The sequence below is a fragment of the Bos taurus genome, chromosome 8, assembly GCF_002263795.3.
Source record: "Bos taurus isolate L1 Dominette 01449 registration number 42190680 breed Hereford chromosome 8, ARS-UCD2.0, whole genome shotgun sequence".
NCBI classification, from domain to species: domain Eukaryota; kingdom Metazoa; phylum Chordata; class Mammalia; order Artiodactyla; family Bovidae; genus Bos; species Bos taurus.
This window is the reverse complement of record NC_037335.1, coordinates 30082418-30106246: the sequence shown is the minus strand read 5'-3', so window position 1 is coordinate 30106246 and position 23829 is coordinate 30082418. Positions and strand designations below refer to the sequence as shown.

Genomic DNA, 23829 nt, shown 5'->3' with positions numbered 1-23829 from the left:
AGCCTGGAGAGTTTTAACTCAAGTCCAGTCTCCAAACAAGGAATATTCTTGTTTACTTTAAAAATGGAAACAACATATAGTTCCATTATAATTGTTAAAAAGTTAGCTTTACAACCATGGGAATTTTAATTTAAAAAAAAATTCTTAACAAAACTATACAGTGTACAAATTACTGTCTACAAGGTAGGCGGTTTGTGAAGAAGACCTTTCGCTCTTCTTGCTACTCGCAGCTTCACAGATTCATTCACATATTTTTTTTTAAATGGAGCTGCCCACCCGAACATTACCCCATAACTATATTGCTATAATTACGATTTTTGCCATGTCTTTATGTACAGTCTCCTTCACTGCCTTATTCTTTTCTTCTCCTTAGACAAGCCCTCAAACGCTCATGTTACTCCAGAGGAAACACTTCAGAGGCACTGTGAGGGGTGGGCTGCAAAGCAACGCAAGGAAAGTTGAACAGTGCCATGGAGCCAGGGGCTGGAGACGCCACCCCCTACTGATGCCCTTGGGTGACCTTCACCATCCTGTAGCTCTGCAGTTCTGGGGAGGGGAGGGGCGTGCAAGACCTGCAAGAGGGGGGCCCTTAGTCACAAGATACTTCCTGGTAAAAAGAGAAGGAGGCCAAAATGGATTTGAGATTATATAGAGAGTAGGATCTTTTTAAAGAGTTTTATCTCAAAGGGAAGGGAGAAAAAAAATGATTTTAAAAAAAGCAACACTTGAACTAGGCTTTTGTATTCAAGAGGCAGGCAGGAATACCCACAGTGTGTAACTTATGCAGCTAGAGCTGCTCATTCACTGGCAAAAATTTTAAAAAAGAGAGCAAGTCTGCTCTTAAAAAAATACTGTGTGTCCTGTGAGGTGAATTTGTTCACCTATTAGGTTGGAGACCTGAAGAGCTTGGCTGAGATGATCTGTTTTCTACCAGGGCAAGTCATCACAAAAATGACTGAACTTACTTTTGAACTTGCACTGCCATGATCCTGCTGTGCTTTTCAGCATTGGGGCTATCAAACTGAATGGGCTAATCAAATACAATTCTCAGGCCCGTAAGCATTGTTCTAAAGTCTTCATCATTAAATGATATGCTGTGAGAACAATAGACAGTTTATTTTATTAGGCCATGGCCTGGGGGAAGGGGGTCAGGGGGCTCCTCATGGCAGCCCACCATGCGTCACTAATTCTAAAAGAGTTTCCTTCTAGTAATGAATTCCCTCAATGGAACTGGGGGGCAGTTGGGAGAAGTAAAGTAGAACCAGCCTCCATTCACCCTCTAGCCCTCCCGGGAAATTAAATCCAATATATATTTGAGGTACCATCCCTTAAAAAAAAAAAAAAAATCCCATCAGCCTCTAATGGGCTTAATTCATCCACAGGAAAATTCATTTCTTAAAATTCACTATTTCCCTTCTGCTCGGGTTCTCAGTTTAAAAGGGCAGGTAAAATGAAAACATAACAAGACTTATTTATTTATTTTTGTTGTTCTTTAAAAATTGAACTTTGATGTTAATCAAAGTTAGAAGTCCAAATACATTTAATAATAGCAACCCTCTGTTCAATCTTCTGGATATTTAAATAATATATCTTTTTTTCCAAGCGTACTACCATCCACTTGAAGTAGTGAGACACAGGTAAATCACAGACTACTGTTCACAAAATGAAATGGGGAAGAGAAGTGGTGGGGAAAGGATATGGGAGCACCCCCTCCAGCAGGATGGCAGATTTTAGAGGAGAAAGTAGACTCAGGTGTTACACCCCTAAAGTCGAAACATCTGCTAAATGTACTTCTCAACAACTATCTTTGCCAAATATGAGACAGGCTCATTCTCCACTGTGGATCCGAAACTTTCAAGAAAAACGACCACCCCCAACAACAACAACAGAAAGATAAGACCATTTGTTTTAAGCCAAGTCTGCCTCCAGGAGAACTGGTTGTGTTCACTTGTTCTTACTCGTTTGTTGTTATGAAAACCAGAAATGAGTTCAGCTTGCACCCCAGGTGGGGAGTTCGAGAGGGGGAAACCTGTGTTTAAGTTGAAGTTTGTCACAGTAGGCAGAACAGTCGCTTTGCAGCCCAGGCCCATCTCAGGGTGCACTGCTTCACAGCTACACTGTAAAGTGTTAAAAATCCTCCCACCCACCCCAGAATATATATATATGTATATTAAAAAAAATCCCCTGTCCATCTCTCAGTACACAAAAGGACCTCATCACACTGCAAAAATAGCAGTACCCACTTTGGTCAATTAAAACAAACAAACAAACAAAAAAAGCATACATTATTTTTTTTTTAAATCTGTGTACTTACCTATATAACCAATACAGCTAAAAGCACTACCTACATAGGCAAAACTTGGTATTGCATAATTCGTATAAATTTGAAACCCCTCCCCCCCAAATATTAATTGGAAGATGAAAAACATGAAAGGTTAATAGAAAAAACACCAAAATACTGAAAATATTGCTGGTCGATTACAATTTTTAAGCGGCAACTATACACAGCCATGATATGCTTTATAAATGTGAGATAAAGGTATAACTGTCTAAAAAATCCATGATGTCACACATTTTTCTTCGTCTGGAGTACAAAATATTTTGTCATAAAAATGGTAAAGATTTAAAATGATAATAAATGCAGCAAAACAAGTGTAGTGATGTCACTTTTTTGTTTTTTTTTTGTAGTTTTTTTTTTTTGTTTTTTGTTTTTTAGATTTCAAGGCAAGGCACGTAATGTGGACATTATATCTTCGTGCAAATTAGGATTACTGGAAAGAGTATTTTTAATTAAAATTTTAAGAGACATAGAGGCAAAAATGTGTCTGCCCATGCACACTACAGATCTGTCAATACAAGAAGTTTGTTGAACAAGGCTAATGTCTGAAAGCACCATGCAAGTATTCAGCACCCTGATTACATCTGTTTTCTCAAGAGTGCGTTTTTACATCCTACACCCTGGCATTCCCAGTTTGTAAACCGTAAGCTTTACCCTTGTGACATGGATTTGCCTGCCTCTTTGTCTCTAGAATGCAGATTTTACAGAACCTTTTGTACACCCTATGGGTTCTTGATGCAACCAGTAATTTTAAATAAATAAATTCTACCTCCAAGGAGGCTGCAGCTAAACCAACATAAGTGCTGTGTTTTCATTAAATTTTTTTTTTTCCCTCAAGCACATGATTTGTCTTGATTTAATGCCTTTTTACTGCCCTCAAAAACTGAGGGGAAAATAAATTCGTTCAAAATTCTCTTAAATTCTTTTTAATCCCCTCAATTTAGAGTCCAAGGGCTGAAGGACTTATAATCATGATTCCCCTTTAGATATAAATTTATAAATTGCACTTGCCTCTGTTAAGTGTTTCTTTTGTGGGGAAAATATTATATTAATTTTTACTGTTGCATGCAGAGATAACACTTCACCTACAAAGAGGCATTTCTTCCATAGAGCCTTTTGTGTTCAAACTGTTTTTTTTTTTCTTTTTTCTTTTTTTCCTTTTTTTTTTCTTTTTTTCCTCTTTTTTTCTTTTTTTTTTTTTTTAAGATTTCAAACTGGGTTACACACTGGAAAAGGCTGGGTTAAGGGCCAAAATTTAATAAATCTGTACTGATAACTAAAGGCTACAGAGATTTCATATATATTTCTTTTAACTTTTAGAAATCAGAGTGCTTATAAAATGGCTGGCTCATGGCTCTGTCACGCCCAGCACCTCTGATGCCGCCTCCTAGCCTTCGTTGGTGAGATAACCAGGAATAGTGATTCCATGCGTAAACAACAAGATACTAAACCAATAAAACTAGCTTATCATGCAAATATTAAGGCATCTAGAAAGTCAGTTAAAATATATTGTCATAGAGACAGAACATCTATTTCCCAGCGGACTTCATGTAACAAAGGCTACTTTGCAGGGGCTGCGAACTACCATCAGTGAAATACCATCGACCCTTTTTACGTCATTACAGTTTCAACCTTAAGGGAATTAGTGATTGTAAGTGCTGCGATTGCTGGTCTATTATCTTCTTTCTTCAGTTTCCTTCCTTTCTCCCTTTTTGTTTTGTTTGTTTTGTCCAGTCTTCCTCTTTTCCTTTTTTTAAAAAAAAATTCTTAAACTAGTGTTGTATTTCATTTTTTCCCCTCAGTTGCTTGTTTCTGCTTGAAGGAAAGGTTCTCCGATTATGTTCAAACCGTAATTTTGGACATTTGCCGGTAGGATGGGTGTCCTATTTGATACTTGGAAAGGAACCAAGCTAGCCCAGGTACCAGGACTGTCGGCAGGAAGGGGGCAGAAGAGGGGCAGGAGGGAGGGAAGAGAAAAAGAAAAAAATACGTTAAAATCTATAACAATATTAGAGACATAAATTCCATAGGCATCAAATTACTACTATAACTTTTCCAAATTAGAGTCTAATATGAGATACATGTGCTTATAAATTATACATATTATGCATATATAAACTACATGGTCTATTTCTCTTACAGATGCTAAGACTATTGTGAGGCAGAAAATATCTCAAGTAAGACTCATCCACAGGTAAACTCTAATTGACTGAGAGAGCATATTCTTCCTAAAATATTTGGTCCGTTTTGATGTAAATATAGTATGATTTTCTGTCAAGAAGAAAAGAGCAAATCTACAACAGTATCGATATACTTTGCAAGTTATATTCCGATCTTGTTTTAATTCACAACAGTTGTGATGTATTTCAGTCTTTTTACCTGCCTATATTTACCAGCCATATTGAAAATGATTCCTTTTCCCTCAAAATAAGAGAAAGTATATTTTCCAGGAAGGCCGGTGCATAATACTTAGTTTGAAGCTGACACCAGAAACCTTTTCCTCCCTGTCAGTCATGTTTCCACACCCCAGCTGCTCTGAGTTTGGGAGTTGGGAGAGGGGTGTGGGTAGAGCTCCACAGGGAGTAAGCAGAGGAGAGTCTTGCCCGTCTCCAACTGACTCTAATTTCACCTATGCTGTATTTGGGGTTATTTAAAACAAAAAATTTTGAAAAACAGTTGTCTAATTGCTACTGGCATTAGTTCAATTCAGTTCAGTTGCTCAATCGTGTCTGACTCTTTGCGACCCCATGACTGCAACACACCAGGCTTCCCTGTCCATCACCAGTTCCCAGAGTTTGCTACTGGCATAATCCCTCATTAAACAAATATCACATAGAGGAAAATAACACAAGACCTACATATCATAGACAACCCCATACCATACATTTCGAGTATACCTAACCAGACGCATTGTTAGTTTCAATATTCAACTTGGAGTGAATGTCAGTTAAGTAACAGCTGCACAAATAATCATGAACCAAGAAAACACCCAACTGACAATTCCATACCCAGTTTTATCATGGTTTGGCATGGAAACACAACTTCAGTGTTTTAAATTTAATTGATCCTCTAAATTTAATTTACATTCTTTTCTTTATTTTTGGAAGCAAGAAGTGAGATGGATTCTACTACTGTAGCTATCAAGCTAGACATCCTCATTTTTTTCATGTTTGAATTCCAAAGGTACAAAAACCTTTATGGAATATTAACTTGAAGAAACAATTTCCCTACCCACCCACCCCCACAAAGAAAAAGCTTGGATTAAAACAAAAGAACTTGGTATGTAACTTTTTTTAATCTCATGATACTTTTAAAGAAATAATTAGGCTTATTATTACATGTCTAGGTACATACTTCTGAGTTAATATTTTAATAGGAAAAACTTCACAGTAACCTTTTATGCTCAAAGGATTTTGTGATTAGACTATGAGCTCCATAAAAACAAAGTTCATTTCTCTTTTTGTTCTCCATCTAACACAGTACTTAGTACATTATAGGTGCTCAATACTTTTTGGATAAACAAGCAAATCAATTAAATATTCCAAATCACACCCAACTATTTATTTTCTAAAAGTGTTGCTCATAATCACAGTTTCATGAGTACATTGCAATTTGGCCCCCTATGATAAGAAAACTGGCATCTCTGGACTTAGAATGAGAGATGTTGCATATTAACAAAAATTAACTATGCAGGAGTAACCAAATAATACTTGAAACCAAAAACTGACACTAAAAAGATATGTCATCATCAGATGAAAAATCATAATTCTACAGAATAAAAAGTTGTTATTGAAACTTTTTCTAAGAGACTTAATTGTTTTCACATATTTCTTTCTTCCCACACACATCTTCAACAAGTATTTCTGCACTTTGCATCACTGATTGGGAAGAGTGTTACATGACACATTATTAAATATTTTTCCTCTACTGTCCTTCTACTGTACTTAGTTATATAGTACTACAATAGCTCTACCTCGTATCATAATTATCTGTACCTATGATTATCTTACTGACTGAAAGGTAAGATCTGTAAAGAAAATTACCTTATCAATCCTCATTACTGGCCATAGCTGATGCTAATCATTTCTTAACAAATAAATGACAAAAATGGATCTCCTTATTTTTTAACCTAAAGCATGAAGCATGTATGAAAAACAAAAAGACTAGCTCAAATGGATAATCCTTGACAGTAAAAGACAATGTCAACAACAAGTGAATCACTTTGCAAAATTAATGAGTCCCAAATTAAATGGGCTCTAGGAAGTCATTTAGAAACTACATACTTTAGGAAAATAAAGTGTATTTTAATGCTTGAAAATAGATGTGGCTCTTAAATGGAGAAGTTTACCAATTAATGGCAGAAAAGATAAAAATTCAGGGTTTAATTTGCAATAGCTTTCTTACTCAGTTCTTTAGAAAAGACATGTATTGTTACCTTTGGAAAATCCTCAATAAAAATAAATAGATGCTAGTGACTAAAAGGACTCTTGCTGCAGAATATCTAACAAATTCAATTTAGATGTTTATTTAAACCTTTCAAACCTCCCATCCTACGTTATGACCATGTCAAAATTGCAGTGTGTGATATATTTGTCAATACTGTTTATGAGTCTTTGGGGAGAAATAAATCTCAGACATTAACACTGTGCAGACCCCATATATGAGTTTATAAGTCTCTTATTGCCAATTTGGAGGTTAAACTCAAAATTATAAGCACAGATATTTTTAGAACTTTTTGGTAGTACCATTGAAAAAAATCTGGTAAAACTAATTCAAAGATTATAATAAAGGAAAATGTTTAATCAAACAAAATAACCTAGATCATTTAATTTCAAAAAACAATGCCTCAAATTGTACAGTATTTTGGGTAAAAAGGTAACAGTGCTTTTTAAATATCAACTCTCTCTACATAAGTCAATGCCGATAATCACCAGAATGTATAAAATAAACACACTTTCATATTTATGTACATATACCAACTAGTTATATGTGAAATGCTTACTGATTTTAATTCCTAATAGAATGAAAATTATATGGAATTTAATTTTCAATCCAATAATCTGTGTCTCTATTAAGAGATAAGAATATAATTGAAAGATTTCAAAATATTCAAAGTCAAATTAAGCCTTTCAGCAGTATATCTTCAAGCACGCACATACTTGGACTTCATTAAATTTTCCATTGCCAAATCACCTTTTTTTTTAAAAGGCAAACAGAAGATGAGCATGACTGAAAGCACATCTTTAAAATATATATATACCTGCCATATTAGTAAAAGAAAAAAAAAAATAATACAAGCACTTCGTGCAAAAATCAGGCACCAAAAAAAAAAAGGCCCCAAAGATTTTGACAATACCATAACACACAGCAGAATTCATGCTAATGACTCCTACTCTATATATGCTCTCAGTATGTATTGAGATATTTCGTTAAAAATGAATTAAAAGTTAAATAAAAATTCTTAAAAACAATTCAATACATCTGACCTCACGGGTAATATTTTCATATGCTTCTGGTTAAATACACGATGTGGTTGGTCCCCAGAGGGAAGAAGCAAACAAACAAATTACATTAATGGTAAGTGATGGTATGGCTTCATTTTATTCTGATCAGACTATCTCGGAAGCATTGTGTTTCTTCCCGTTATCACTCTTCAGGAGAAACAAACTGTACGGCATTACTTCGGTGAAAAAATACACCAAATTATATCATTTGAAAACAGGTAAAGGGAGACAGGCAAGACATGATAGTTGAGTTGAAAAGAAATATAGATATCTTCTACATGGTTCCAGTAGACAGAAGTAGCATAGAGGGAGAAACTTCCAGAAGATAATCATGCTGATGGCCTTCTATAAATAAGATATCATCATCTTGGGTGTTTCACACATCCTATGTCACTTAATCTTCTTAGTGAATTATCGACATTGCCATCATTATCCCCTTTTCACAGATGAGAAAGTTGAGGCTTAAACTCACCCAAAGTTACCCACCAACATCTCAGATGTGAATTAGTTCTATCTGATTCCCATGGCCGTTTAACTATTACATTGCTTCCCTGGGAAGTTAGACATTAACCAAACATTCAAAAGAACTTTTGAACACAGTTTTCTAAAGGCAAAACATATTCGCTTCAAGACACTGCTGGATTATAACCTGGCTAATATTGCAGCAGACTTGTGCACAGAACATGTGGTTGGTCTAGGTGATCAAACAGCTCTGAAATTTGATATATCTATCTCCTTTGAAAACAAATCTAGTTGAAGTTCTATTAGAGTGAACTTATGGTGAGGATTAAGGAGGAAGAAGATACCCACTTCTTTTTAAAAATGATACACTTCTTATATATTTAAAATCCAGGACAAACTGGATAAAATTGTTAGTCTTTGCATCCAAAAGGAGTAAAGAGACAAAGAATTAAAGTGAGAACACTCCTTTGGGCAAGTCAAAAGTTGATGGTTGTGCTTTTTAAAAGTTATGCATTCTGTGACTGTGTATTCTAGGCCAAAAAGGATTAGGTTCTTAGCTTTTAACTTGGTAACAAACCAAGAACCATGGGTACAAAAAAAAAAACATATATGGAATCTAAGTTGAGTAAAGAACCAAAGACATAGGCTTCCTTCAATTATTCAAATTGAAGAACGGCAAATTTCAATACGCATCTGATAATGGGCTAGGCAACCCACGTGTCAAACATGTTATAAAATACCAAAGTATCCAGTGTTCTAATACTTTTGAGGGGACTAATCATACCGCCCATTCAGATTTTGCATGCTGATTTAATCCTAAGACTACCACATCTGCTTTAGAGATTGTACTCTTTCAAGAAGCTTAAAAAATATATTACAGGAATGAAGCACCGAGAACTGTATATACTCACACAGACCTAAACTATACCAGTAGCCACATTACTTATAGATAGCAATAAAAATAAGCAATGGCCCAGAAAGCAGGAGATAATAAGTAAAATAAATACTTTCATTTAAAAGCAAGATTTGCCCTTAGTTCCACTGTTCCTGTTTTAAATACCCCCAAGAAGGAAAGTTTATTATTTCCTTGGCTAAATGTTCCTAATTTTGTTTCCATAACATCAACACATAAGTATTAGTATCTCTCCCCAAATGCACAATAAACACTTTTCCTATTAACAGCTAAAATCTGCTGGAAAAACCAATCAAGAGCAGTATAATTAAGTATCAAGTCAGAAACCATGCTGTCCTGGATGTGTGCATTTGGACTGGCAGTTTATTTCGATATAATAGAAATGCTACAGACTATGTCTTGTGAAAAAAACCCACTTAGGCCAGGGGAAGGAATATAGGAGTGGTATTTAAGTACCCATATACTTACAGATTATTAAATTATTACATAAAAATAATATATCTAAGAATTCATTCATGTATTAGAGCAAAGAAAGCAGTATTTATTAAATATACCAGTTACTAGCATTTACAGAGTGTGTCCTATTTGCCAGGCATTGATCTACGTGCCAGAGCTAATTTAAAAGTTTTCAAATCTCATTATACATCTATAAGAAAAGTATGATTATTATTCTAACTTTACAGATGAGGAAACTGAAGCTGGAAAATTGTGTCTTGCCCAACTCCTGCTGTTAGGTTGTAGAAGCCAGAATTTGAAAGCTAGCAGTGCGGTCCAACATTCTTCCCCATTACACTTCACCTCATCTCCCTCTTTTGTGAAACATATTATTTATATTACTAAGCAAGAATTCATAATTTCCCTGAATTACACAAGAGATTTCTATTAATTAAGGTCCATATCATTTAGGCACAATGGAATTCCCTAAAAAGTATAACTTTTCAACACACAAAAAAGTGAATTTTATTTATCTAATTCAAGATGCTTTTCATCTGAGGACAACACTTGCATTTGTTGATGTATATACAGATGGTGCTGCATGTCTGTAAACTGCTTGCTTGCATTCCACTTCTGATGCATAAAACCAGAAGTAAAACATACAAAGTGCTTTACACAGGTCTTGGGTTTCTTCGATTTATTTCCCCATTTTTTAAGGATCATTATTACCATTGGAATGATCCTATTTGCATGCAAGATGATTTCTAATGATTGTTACTATTTGTAATAATCTGTATTGGAAAGCTCCCTGGCTGGTTCTTACCTGAACTGCAAAGTACTCTTGTGGGCTCTCTGGGAAACACCAAATATCATAAACTGCAGGTGGCTCATGGAATTATTCTAACTGCAAGCAATAGCACTTCATAGTAATGAAAGAGAAATGTATTTGTTTCTTAACTAAGTAGGTAAATAGCTTGCTTTATTGCTACTCTTTGGGGACCAACGATTTTGGAACATAACATATCAAATCGGTAGGCCATCAAAGCTCATTAATTTATATTCAGTTGTTTCAGATGTGTTTTGTTATCACGGCATGCTGGATGACATGTTAAATTTACCATGTGTGAGTACTAGCATTTTCTAAGTGAAATAATGGTATATGCTAGTGAAATATGTTATTTAATGAACAGCACAGGGCACGAAGAGTCCTTATGTATGCAGCCACTGCAGCTAAAGGTCTAATGTGCTCATTCTAATGTCTGTACCGTTAGTAAACAGCTCTTACAAAATCCTAGACCTTTCAACAAGGTAATCAATATACTTGAGAGTAATAAAAACTTATTTCATTAAAATGTTTAGCCACAAGTAAGAAAAACACTCTTCCCCTAAACCGGCCAAATTTAAAAAACAAAACTATGTTAGATACTTTCCGTGTTTTAGAACTGAAAATGGTAGAGAATCATTATTGTAAATAAATTACAGTATACAGATGCACATGTATATAACAATTTATGTAGCTGTGGGAGGTTTCAGCCAATTAAAAATATAGAATTATCAGGCTCAAAGTAGTTATTTGATCTCCTCCCATAGAGAATCCTGTGTGTGGATTTCCCTCCTCTTTCTCTAGTCTGTATTCCTCTCTGTCCCCGGCTCCTTTTCAGGGCTATTGTTACAAGTGCTACAGCCCCCTTATTAGCATATGTGAGTCTTCAACAGCAGACAAAATTCTCTACAAAAATAGTGCCTCCAAACAGTGTCTTTCACTAGAGAAAATCACCCTAGGCATACTAAATTAAATAGAAATGGAAGTTTTACACAAAAGCAAAATGTGATCCTTTTCCAGATGCTTTTCCTTTAAAAGCAAAAATCAGTGTTATTTGCACCATTTCACCTCTAAAAGAGAATCATTTTTTTTTTGATATCAGAATTCTGAAGCATAAAATCACAAACGATTAAGGAATTTAACATGTTTTTATGTTATGCCTGCTGCTCTGTTCACATGTACAAAAAAACCTTCTGTCATAAAACAAAAATTAACAAAGGAGAGAATAACTGTAAATTTCCACAATTTCTGAATATTCAAAATTTGTCTTCTTCAATGTCTTGAATTTTTGCCTTTTTCTCCTTTTGTAGTTTCTTATTACATTTATTACCCTGTTTACTCAATTCATACACTTTGTCATCTAAGTAAATATGACTAAAAACACACTGTATACCTCCTAATAACACTAGCAAACATGAGAATGAAAAAGGGAAGTTATTAAATGGTGCATTGGCCAGTGACAGAGCTTAATTTCTTGGGGAATTAATATATATGTAAACACGGCACTTTCCATTAAACATCTTCAAATAAAGTAGGTGTTTAATGTACTTCTTTCATCGCAAAGGGTTAATCAGCAAGGTTGACATTTGGGAATTTTCTGCATCATGCTCCTCCCTCTCCCCTAGTGCAGCCAAAAATCATCTGACAGGAAACGTAAGATTAAGTTTGTCCTACCTAAGCGAACAAAGAGTGCTCTGAACAGGCCACTCGTTTACTGCAGAGCGGGAACTTTTCTAATCCTGCTGGAATCTGCAGTGCTGCTCAGAAAATATCGTGGAAAAAGTTGTTTTCTTTCCTCTGACATCTTGTCTCTGGTCATCCCATTTCAGTCACACTGCAGATCCTGCTGCTTCTCCCATGAAGGTTAACGTAAAGCTCCAAACATAATCATGTGGAAAATGGACATTATTGATTCCTACGGTCCATTGTTCCCCTATCCTAAGTCCCTGAAGTTCAAGTTCAATCTGGAATTACATCATGTCTGGTTTCTCCTGGTTACCAGACGGCTTGAGACGTGACCACAGCTACAGAAAAAACAAACAGCCTTCTTCACGCTTCGGCTCCCCTATCGATTCAAACGTAAACTTTTTTTCTTTCTCTCAAGTATGCTTCAAGTATGGAGCATGGTTAATTTAGAGATTAAGTTCCAAATTAGATTATCTAATGGCATCTTAATGGATTGCTGACCCATTTCCTGTGGGATGGCAGCATGCAAGTCTGGCTGGAATACAATTAATTTCTTAGGAAGTCTTCTGAAGAGTTTCCTAGATAAAAAGGAAACGTTGTGTTGTGCAAATCTTTCTTTACAAATGGAGAAAGTTAGGCAAAACTGCAACAAATCCCCAATGTATTTTTCAACAGCCAGATTACAGATAACTGTGTGTGTATAAACACCAGATCAAGATTATTTTTAAGAATGCTCACACTTTAATTTTTGGGTTCCTAATAGGTGCAAATAATTTTCATGAAAACGTAGTAGTAATTCTTTTAAATAGAATATCCAAATACAAAGAGCAACAGTAGTTAGCAGCTCTAGCTCCCAAACAATGGTCATGTGCGATTTTGGCTTTTGCAAATTCCCCTCCTTGAACCGGATTCTCCCATTCAGCCACCTCCTTATCAGCATTTCTATCATAGTCCCAGAGTGGTGCTAGGGACCCAGAATGGTGTGTAAAAAGTTGAACATTTTGAATACACGTTAGAGCTGACAGCTGAAAAGGAAATTCAGCACTCTGAGAATAAAGCTCCCCCCCAGGAACTCCAGGAACAACCCAGCTGTTGTACTGTAGTTATGTGTCAAGATAACAAACTGAAAGCAGGAAATGCTAAGCTGGTGAATTTGTAGGGATGGTCTACAGCTAATGTGGAAATACAAGTTAACTCTTAACATTACCTAAAGCCAGGACAGGGGTTTGGGGGAGAATGGATACATGTATATGTATCCTTAAGTCCCCTCACTGTTTACCTGAAACTGTTCACAAGATTGTTAATCAGCTATATCCCAATACACTAAAATGTTTTTGGTGTTAAAGCCAGTACACACACCACCAGCATCACACACATGTCATATGTTTGTACATGACACATGTATACACACACACCCCACCCATGCATACATGTGCACGTACATGCACACCATTCATGCATACATGTTATATGCATATGTATATTTTACATTCAAACATAATTTGCAACACAATAGTGAAAATTATTTTGTTTAAATATTCATTCTTAGGTCATTGAGGACATATTTTACAAAGAAATGTTTAAAGGATGAAGCAATGAAAATGGTACACGTTTGAGGAGAGGGTTTTGCAAATAGACTTAAATGTATGAAATGAATGCTATTATTCCTTCCTTTTTGCCCTCCTTCTCCTGACCAATCAGATCCAAATAATCTTTACTGGCTGCTAAATTTCTCCTGGGAAATCAAGCAACTCTCTAGAATTGCAGTAATAAACGACAATTTCTTACAAAAACATGTGTAAAGTCACTACAGAATGAAGTATTCAACTCATAGAAAGGAACTGCTAACACGTGTAACATGGAAAATAGCTGATAAAAGTCTCTTCGGTGCCATTCAATTATGGCATCAGCAGAAACACAAAAATCCCACCAATTATTTCAGTAAAATCTTCATTTATTCATTATTTCAGAGGCTGAGCAAATGGTTTGTGTAAACATATCCTTCAGTAACACGCACATGTTTATTTTAGCCATCTGAAGGCTGCTGCTATGTTTATAGAAGCCATCAGACACATACAGCCACTCACTTGTGGCTTTGCCTTTTCTTGAAAGAGGTGAAGGGGGAAAAGAGGGACTGAAACAATAAATCCAGTTTCTCTTTTGCATAAAGTACTCCCTCCAATGTTTTAAAATAACTTTTGTTTATATTATTCTTGGATTGTCCTGTGGCTTTCTTGTTCATTCAAATATATTGCTCTTTCATATTTGATAGTACAAGCTATGTTCTGGCTATAGCTTCAAGAAAGCAAGCCAGTTAGGGAGTTAACTGCTGTATTTGTTTATACCCACATAACTCACAGATGTAACAGTGTAATTTGTCCATATCAGAGGACAAAGCATAGACACAACAGTACTCTCATGAACAGCATAAGCAACTCATCACCTATTACCCTGCTAAGAGCTGAGCCCCTCCGGACTCATGCAGAAGTGAGCACTCTGCCAAGGGATTTCACTCTGGGTTAACTGCAGTACCTGACCTTTGAGTTAGGGGGGAAAAAATCACATTTTCAAGATGCAAGCAACACACACACACACACACACAGCTCTCAAAATTCTAATGTCAAAACAACAAAACACCTTCAGGGTTGCAACTTAATAAGTCTGTGAAAACTTTCCAAAGGAGTCAGCTTCAGTTCTGAAGGGAATGTTTATACACTGGGATTGGGGGATGCATGGAGAGAGAAGAGGATGGAGGAAATCTTCCAGCTTTGATTTATGCTCGCATAGCTCCCTGGGCACTTACATTTTCAGTCTCGAGGAAGAAATTGCCTTTGACATGGAAACACCTCTACAGAAGGACGGGCACATGGACGGGCACAAGGAGGTGACCATGGACAGTGATTATACCAAGAAGATAATGGCAGCAAACAGCAATCAAAATAAAACCAAACACTTTCTTTGCCTCGTCCTCTGCTACTGCAAAGTCTCCAGGGATCCACAACAAAAATAACCTGATATTTTCTTTCTTCCATTAGGACAGAGGCAAATGATTTAATTTATTCAGATCCTTCGAAAGTTGTAGGAATGGCCTGAAGATTTTAGATGTCTGTTATCTACTTTAAAAGTAACAGCATTACAGACATTTCTGATTTTTTTTGATATTGTTTTTCAGAAAAAAAAACTATTATGCTTCATAAATAACTGCAAGACGCATATTATAAACCATGCATAAATTATGCATATGCTGTGCCACAGACATGGCCTATGTGTATGATCAAATACAGACTCTACTTGTGCCTATTTTGGATAAGTATAATAAAGCAAAGCAAGCTGCTGTCTCCTTTGAGTTCATTTATTCTGAACTGTAGGGTACTTATTTTAAGAATGGCGAGGGTGTGTATCAGTCATGTAGTGTCTGGGACTGCCCACCACAGCATTTCAATAAATACCTGTTGAATGTATGAACGTTTCCCCTGCTATAATCAATTATGCATCCCCTGAATCATGATAAAAAGGGAAGAAACAAACCAACTACACTTGTCAAGCTTTTTGAAGCATTAAGGCCATTCTACATATCATTATCTACTAATCCCCAAAAATTATTTTGGAGAGAAAAAATAAAATCTTAAATGACTTGGTTTTTTTCCTGAGTGATTATGACCTGAAGCTGATGACCACACCAACTTTTCACCAAGAAGGTGATGTGTAAGATGAATAAAGCTCTCTTAAGAAATGAGTTTGGTCATCATACTAATTCACTCCAGTCCCTGTGTTCTGCAATGATTCATTGTCCACTCACCTTTTCTTTTTGGGAACATCAGTTTTTGAGTTGAAACATTACTAGGACCCAGGTGCAGTTACATTTTAAGTCTCCAGCAATTTATACCCTCATTTCACTTTAATGTACTTTAGCAATACTACCCAGTTTTAGATAAGTAAATGTCAGTCAGCAACCCACAGATTTGGAAACTCACACAGCTACATCCACATTAAAAAAACACAGGCACTTGCCATCTAACTTGCAACTTTTTCTAAATACAGTAAGGTTTATATGTAGAAATGGGCCATTTAGCCAACCAACAGAACATGGAATGTAAGGATAAATAAAATCATATCCAAACACTGTGTTACCAAGTCAAATCAACTTCTAAAATACTAACAAAGACTATTTAAATAAATAAATAGTTTATCTTCTTTCACTGAGTGTATCTTTTCTTTCTAAGTATACATTGTATTTTTTCCCCAAATGGACGAATAATATAAGCTTCATGGAAAAAATATCAAAAAGGTAAAAATGTATACATTTTAAAGTGGATGTTAAGCTAGTTTCTAAAAAGAGGAAAAGTCATATGGCATTCATTTCAGACAGTGAATTAAAAAAAGTCAACAAGCTTTTAAAACAGAATCTAACTAATTTTCTTAATTTTTACCTGAGTAAAAAGTAGAAATTTTATTAATTTCATTCTTTGAAACTCTACTCTTTTTTTCCTATCAAGCATATGAAGATGCTTTTACAACCAATACTAGAGAATGTACTTTTAACATAGGGATGCTCAGTAAAGAGAAGATGACAATCAGAGAGGAGATGGAAAATTATGTTGGCTCTACTTTTGTTGAACTCCTTATGGGATTACCTCAGTCTTCTGTAAATTTTTATCTCATTACATATGATTATATCATGAATTTTAATCATTTAATTTGTCAATTTAACACAATTTGTTCTTTACTGAAATAATTCATAAGAAGTTGAATTAGCATGACCTACTTTCTAAAACCAATGAATGAGACACTATCAAAACTACTTTCAAAAATGAAATTTTAGAGTGATCTTCTCAGCCAACCACATCAATTCTCAGTGATTCACATCAAGGTACAAACAGAAGTTAAATTTTTTTTAAACCAAATTCCTTCTCTAGCTGTTGATTCCAACAATCCCCACCTCCCCCCACACCCACACCGAAATTCATGAGTGTTGCTAATAAAGTTAAATTGACTAATCTGAACATTATTTTATCTTTCCTCCTTTGAGAAGGGAGTAAATGAGTCTAAAATGATTTAAAGTTAAGAGTAAAGAAAAAGAGCTGAAATAAGAAAAATCTATAATGGGAAAAGCCAATATTTTACCCTCAGATAGCTGAAAAGTCTTCCCTAAAACTATGATTTCAATTTTCAGGTCCTAAATCTAAGTGTCAAATAACCTCCTCCCCCTCCCCACCCCACCCTCACCAATATTATAAACTGTTGACAACATCTGACAGTGCTCAGAAATTCCAATCATTAATTACTATTTGCTCTAGTCTCCTATTAATTTGAAGTTATATCTCAATAAGAAATAAGGAGGAAGAGGGTAGGGAAAGAGGAATGGTATAGCTAAAACAACTAAAATTTTAATATATACTTTCCATAAAGCTAGTTAGAAACAAACACTGTAGCTCATGTAATTTTTAGGTGTAAGTGTAGGGTTGGAAATAATTAAAATGTTACCTTTGCCAAGTAATTCCCAATGTATCCTCACTGGTACTGGGGTATAAATGCCTGCCGTTTTGATTCATGGTCCAGTCACAAATCCTCAGCTGTCAATTGAAACCTAGCAGTCAGATATGGATCGAGCAGTACTACAGTTTTTAGTATTTAAATGAACACATGCAAACTAGTACTGTACATGGCATTAACCTTATTTTCCCAAGAGGCAACTTAAAAAAAAAAAAAAAAGGCAAAGAAAACCTTACTCTGAAAAGCAAAATTCCTAGAATATATTTCAGAAAAAGCTATTGCAATATGCTTCTCTATTAATTAAAGCATACAAGAGAAATAAGTGCTTAGAACATAACAATTAGACATTAATTAGATTACAAAATGAGCTGAAATAAAAGCAAACGTTAATGTTCAATAGAGAGAGATATATCTTAGAAAAAAATTTTTAAGCTTTTAAAAATATATAACATACCAAATCATCTGCACTGAGTAAAATAATCAATAACTTTAAGCATGCAGTTTGCAAAACACAGAAGACATGCAGTTTAGAGGAGAAAGGCCCCACTTTATAAACATTTCCCCTAAGTTATGTTTAGAAGCATCAAGGGATTCAGTTTTAGATATTTACTAATTTTACTCAAACTGGCAATTTTTTTTTTCCATAAAGAGTTGATACTTTATTTAGTTTCTACTTTATTTTAAACTCAGGGTAATGGCATTGGAAATCCTTTACCACATTTGAATAGAGTGAGGAATGCACTGAATACTAGCTGAAACAAATTCTTCCCAGCTCTCCAAATCATCAGCTCTGCCCTTCAGAGGTTGTTCCAGTAACCCTATCCAGCTCTGTTTGGTTAACAGCTGCCCTACAGTGCTAGCAGATTTATTGAAAAGATATATTGCTTATTTTTATGCTTAAGAAAGTAAACTTATCTGGCTTTGGGGGGAACAAAAACACTGGAAAATCATGGTTTTTAATCTGTAGATAGCTATGCTGTAAATTAACTGAATCTCGCACTGAAAAGAGGACTTATTCACAGCAATCCACTAAACCTGGCGTGCTGCTTTTCAGTAAGAATTTCTAGAAGATGATGATTGGAGCCAAAGTCCCTTTAAACTTATGATAAGTTACTTTAATCCTTTCTGATAACAGTATGGCAAAAAAAAAAAAAAAAGGCTATTAAGAACCTTTCCCTTTAAGACTAGTTTCTACATACTATAATAGTGATTCTACAGTTTGAGAATATTTGGTTTTGCTTATTTTTCTACAGCTCTCTGAGGCTCAAAGTTACCATCTAAAATTCCCCAAACATGCATTTTAATTATATCGAGATTTCAGGTAAAAGTAATTATATACATTAAAGAACTTTAATTAATCACATAAATAATTAATTAGTTAAAAAGCTGAAATAGTTCACTTAATGTAGACAGTTAAAAGATATGTAAAATTTGCTTAGGATATATTTCATAATAAGCCATACATCAGGAAAGAAATTAAATTATAATGAAAAATATTCTTAAAATGGATCTTAATGCCTGCATAAAGGAGAAAATGTTTACTTGATTCATTTTAAATCAAACAGAACAAAATTTTATGATGTTTTAAAAGTTCTCAACATGGAGCATTTAATCAGAAATGCAATGTAATTAGGCAATTTGAAAAAAATTTTTTTTCAGTAAGAGTCACTTGCCTCCTTCAAAGTGCATTCTTTTCAAGCAATACTAGGAAAACAATCTAAAAACAGTTGAAGGTGTTTGGCTTTGTATAACAATTATCTTAAGGACCACTCATAGATTATTCTGCTGCTGCTAGGTCACTTCAGTCATGTCCGACTCTGTGTGACCCCATAGACGGCAGCCCACCAGGCTCCCCTGTCCCTGGGATTCTCCAGGTAAGAATACTGGAGTGGGTTGCCATTTCCTCCTCCAATGCATGAAAGTGAAAAGTGAAAGGGAAGTTGCTCAGTCGTGTCCGACTCTTCACGACCCCATGGACTGCAGCCTACCAGGCTCCTCCGTCCATGGGATTTTCCAGGCAAGAGTACTGGAGTGGGGTGCCTTCTCCACTCATAGATTCTGCTCTAGTCCTAATTTTGAGTCAGTTAGATATTCTGAAGAACGGAGGGGTATATTTAGAATTACATAATCCTGCTAATAATTAATTTCAGGTTAGTTTCTATGAGCCTCTCAGATTACACTGGAAAAATTTTCAGAAAGAGAAGCTAGCTTCACCAAGCCAAGTGAACCTAAGCATCACTCACTGGTTGGCTTGTTCTCAGCCAACTGGGAACACTACTGTCTCCTTGGAAGAATGCACATGTAAATCAGTTTTTTTGATGTTCATGTTGCTAGTTTTTTGCTTGTTTCTGTTTATTATTCCTACAAAATGTCCACTAGGCTATCTTTGACCACCTGTTGAACACTTAAAATCAACATAGTGTATACCTGAAATTTAAAAATGTTAAAAATTATTTAAAAAAAATAAAAATAAATATGAAAATATAAAACTTGAACAACAACAACAAAAAAAATCAACATAGTCTTAGGTGTTTCTTTCCCAGCAGTAGCCTCAAAAGGATTAAACCTCGCTACAGCTCTTCACTTTCAACCAGATTTAAGGTACATGAGAACAAAATATCTTCTTCCAAACAGACAATTATGCTTAAATAAACAAAAAACAACCACTGAACATATTTAATAATAACCTAAATGACAAAGAAATGGGTAGGATATTAATTAGTGTTGACTTCCCTTCAGTTACTGAAAATATAAAATACAACTTAAACTTATTTAGCTATTTAGATTGTGGGCTGGCATTATCAACATTTCCAAAAATTTCTGAGGAGAAATATTTATACCTGTTTATATGTTATAACCTACTTAAGCCAGGTAACTTAATGAAGAGCCTTTCTCTTCATTTTTTTCTTTTATTAACTTCCTTTTGCATAAAGCATCCTTCAATTAATACTTAATAAACTTCATGATTGAACAAAATAATTAAAATAGAAACTGCATATTCACTGAAAATTTCCATGATGCTAATTCCTAACAAAATCAGTTTCTAAGAATCTTGTTTGAATATGATAGTTCTGACTCAGCAAATTTTGAACAGATTCTCAGCTGATGAAAAGTTAATATTAAGTGTATTTAAGCTTCTTTTTGGAAAAGTTAAATATTGTTGGTGTTAGTATGATTCAGAATTCCTAACCAAAATGGATTTTATATTAGGCTTTAAATGTTTAAAATGATAGGTAATAATCTTATTTGAATTTAGGGTTCTGAATCCTCAATTTCTGTCCTGTGAGAGAGTTGGTGTTATGTAATTTAGCTATCAATTACCTTTTAATTAAAATTTTTAAGTGGTACTTAAATATATGCCTTTCATTAACATAAATTTTTTCTGCAAGGTTTCAATAATACCCTAGTGATTTTTCCAATAATTTTTCCTCAAAAAATAGGAGGATACTTCCCCCCACCCCCTGCCCCCGATAGTAACCAAATTTAAAACAGCAGGAGCAAAGTAGTTTAGAAATTTAGTTGAAGTTGTATGTTTGTAGCAACTCTTACATTTGTAACAATATAGACCCTTTGACAGATTTGATTGTATGCATATTCTTACATAAATACACAGATAAAATTTAAATTCTTCAATTTATATGTACCCACAAACATGAAATTAAATTGTTTAGAAAATTAAGGAAAATTTTATATTAAAATAATTATGCCCAGATTTCCAAAAAAAAAAACAGAAGGTAAGGTAAAGAAGTTAATATTCTCCTTTAAAAAAGCTATGACTGAAGAGATGGGGCTGAAGAAGTCCAAACAACTTAAAAAGAAGGCAAGGTCAAGTTTTCACTGCAGATGTTCTTAGGATGACGTTCCCTAAAGGCTCTGGAATGAGAACCTCATTCTAAGTCTAACTCAAATGAGTTCCAGAAAAATAAGGATGGAGACCATCTAGCTTCCTTCAGAAAAATCTGCCTAAGGGGAAACACCTAAGATCTGGATCTTGTCCTAGCCTACAGAGCACTCAGATATTCACGTAGGTAGAATCAGCATTGCCTGTGATTTCAGAATAAGAGTCTGTTTATTCACATGAAGGCGCTCCATTGTTATTAACAGGAGCTTTTGTAAATGCCTGGCAATTAGCTTTGGGAACAAGAGAAAGAAGGTAAGAAAACGTTCTACTTTGCTGGACTCAGCAAATAGGCCCATGTACTAACAGTCTCTTATGATGACAACAGCTCTCAGTTGAACCAGTAAACCATTAAACTGTAAACAGAATAATCAACACAGGCAAATTTATCTTTTCACTTTTTATTTTCCAACCTTACAGGGACCCTCAAGACAGAATCTTGAAAGGTGTATTTTATGTTTTTTTAGGTTTCTTCATTTTTCCGGATAGCCCCGGAAAAAGAAAAAGAAATAGATTTTTGGTGTGTGGAGGTGCTTTTGGGGTGGGGTGCTTAAAAATATTAATCCTTGAAAATTCATACTTTCCACTTTCCATACTTTCTAAACTCTTAGATTGATTTTTATTTTATTAATTATCTCCCAGAGAGTAGATAAAATGACTCTGAAGGAAAAGGGTATAGTCTCAGTGAACAAGCAAAATGGTCAAGATAAAATTATGATATAGGTGGAACTTATAAACATATAAAAATGAAAAAGATATTCCAGGTCATCCTGGTACCTTAAAGTCACATCTAATATTACTTCCTGAAGCTTGTGCTTCTTGAATATTTAATAAACATGGTAGAGTTAAGTTAAATGGGTATGCCTAGTTCATGAGCTAAATAAACACTACTGATAAATTGTAAGAACTAGAAAGTTTTTTTTATGTTTAAGTGGAGGCTACTTTCACCTGCAAAATTTAAGGTTTCAAGGGAACTTGGAGATCCTATAGTTCAACCTCTTCATTTTCTCTTTCCAAGATAAGAACACAGGACAGAAGGTTTCAAGGCTTGTCCAAGCCTAGACATGTCCTGCCATGTCAACACTAAAACCACACCTCCTGACTCCTAATCCCTTTCCCACCCACCATACCAGTTTGCTCGTCATTGTTCTTTTCCTACCCTATTTTTCATGTACAGCTCAAAAATTTTTAAGGCTAAAATGTCCATAATTATAAATTTTTATAATTTCCTATTTCCCCCTGATTCTACTTAAAGGTTCTAAAGTTAAAATTTTCAGAAAAGACAATTTTCCCTTTGTGATTGTGTTGACTGAAATTTAAGATTACAGTAAACATAATTTTATTTTTATGCTATCTAGAATAATTTATCTGGATATTAACATTTCATAACCAGTAAGTGAATGAATCAATGAATGATAAAAGCAGACTTTGGAAGGTTTCTTTTTTTTTTTTTTAAGAACTAGCCAAAAAGCTAAACATTTGCATAGTCATTATTTTGAGTGAAACTTCCTCTAAATGTGTTTCCTTTCCAGCTAGCATATGTGAAAAGTGACCTCTTATCCATTTACATACCTACCCAGAAGTCATGTGATAGGGTTTTACGTCAAGCTGTCAATTATGATAACAGACACAATAAGAACAGCCCAAGTGTTGATAGCCTGCTTCCTGACTTTATTGAAAAGTTTGTTGATAGTCCACTCATGGCCTTTCAATTGCTTGCCTTTAATAAAAGACTACCTTGCCAGAAGTTTTCATATACCTAGCTTTGGCTATGCCATTTGTCAGGACAAATATTATAAAGAGATTTCAATGAATATCTTAGATAAATAAAAAAAAAAAAATCCTATAGAGGCATTGTCTTAAAAAGGCCATAAGATAGAACAGAAATTTTCAGCGTAACAAGAAGTCCTTTCAAATTCTAGTTTTACAATTAGATCAAGAAAAGTGTTGAAAATATTTTGATAGAAACTAGCCCAGTGATTGAAACTGAAATAAGAGCATCATACAGCCATGCAAGAGATGTAACGTGCGGAAGCCAGGGCACCAAAAAAATCCATGCAACTGAGAAGTAATGGAAGGACTTGAGCTGATTAGGCCACTGACTCATTAATAAGTAGCATTATTAATAAGCTCTAATAATAAGCATATATAATGAGATTATAATTTTGAGATATGAAAATAAGCCTTGTATCCTATAAACTAGAGATCACTTGAGTTCATTGTTTCAGGGAAGGTAAAAGTGACCTTCCATTTGCTCCATCTCAAATCTATATCAAA

At 34.8% G+C, this 23829-nt stretch overlaps 1 protein-coding gene across 10 annotated transcripts in view; it reads right to left on the bottom strand.

Moving 5' to 3' along the window:
* The window catches only part of NFIB (nuclear factor I B), a 256854-nt gene that overhangs the window by 2341 nt on the left and 230684 nt on the right, over positions 1 to 23829 (bottom strand). For 4 of the 10 annotated variants that reach the window (XM_024995860.2, XM_024995862.2, XM_024995867.2 and 1 more), the window contains 2 exons: positions 17646 to 17734; positions 1 to 4266 (listed from right to left, as the gene is read on the bottom strand). The exon at positions 1 to 4266 is cut by the window's left edge and continues 2341 nt beyond it. In XM_024995860.2, coding sequence (XP_024851628.1) covers positions 4137 to 4266; positions 17646 to 17734 — 219 coding nt within the window. In that variant the 3' untranslated portion in view covers positions 1 to 4136. 10 annotated transcript variants of the gene reach the window in all.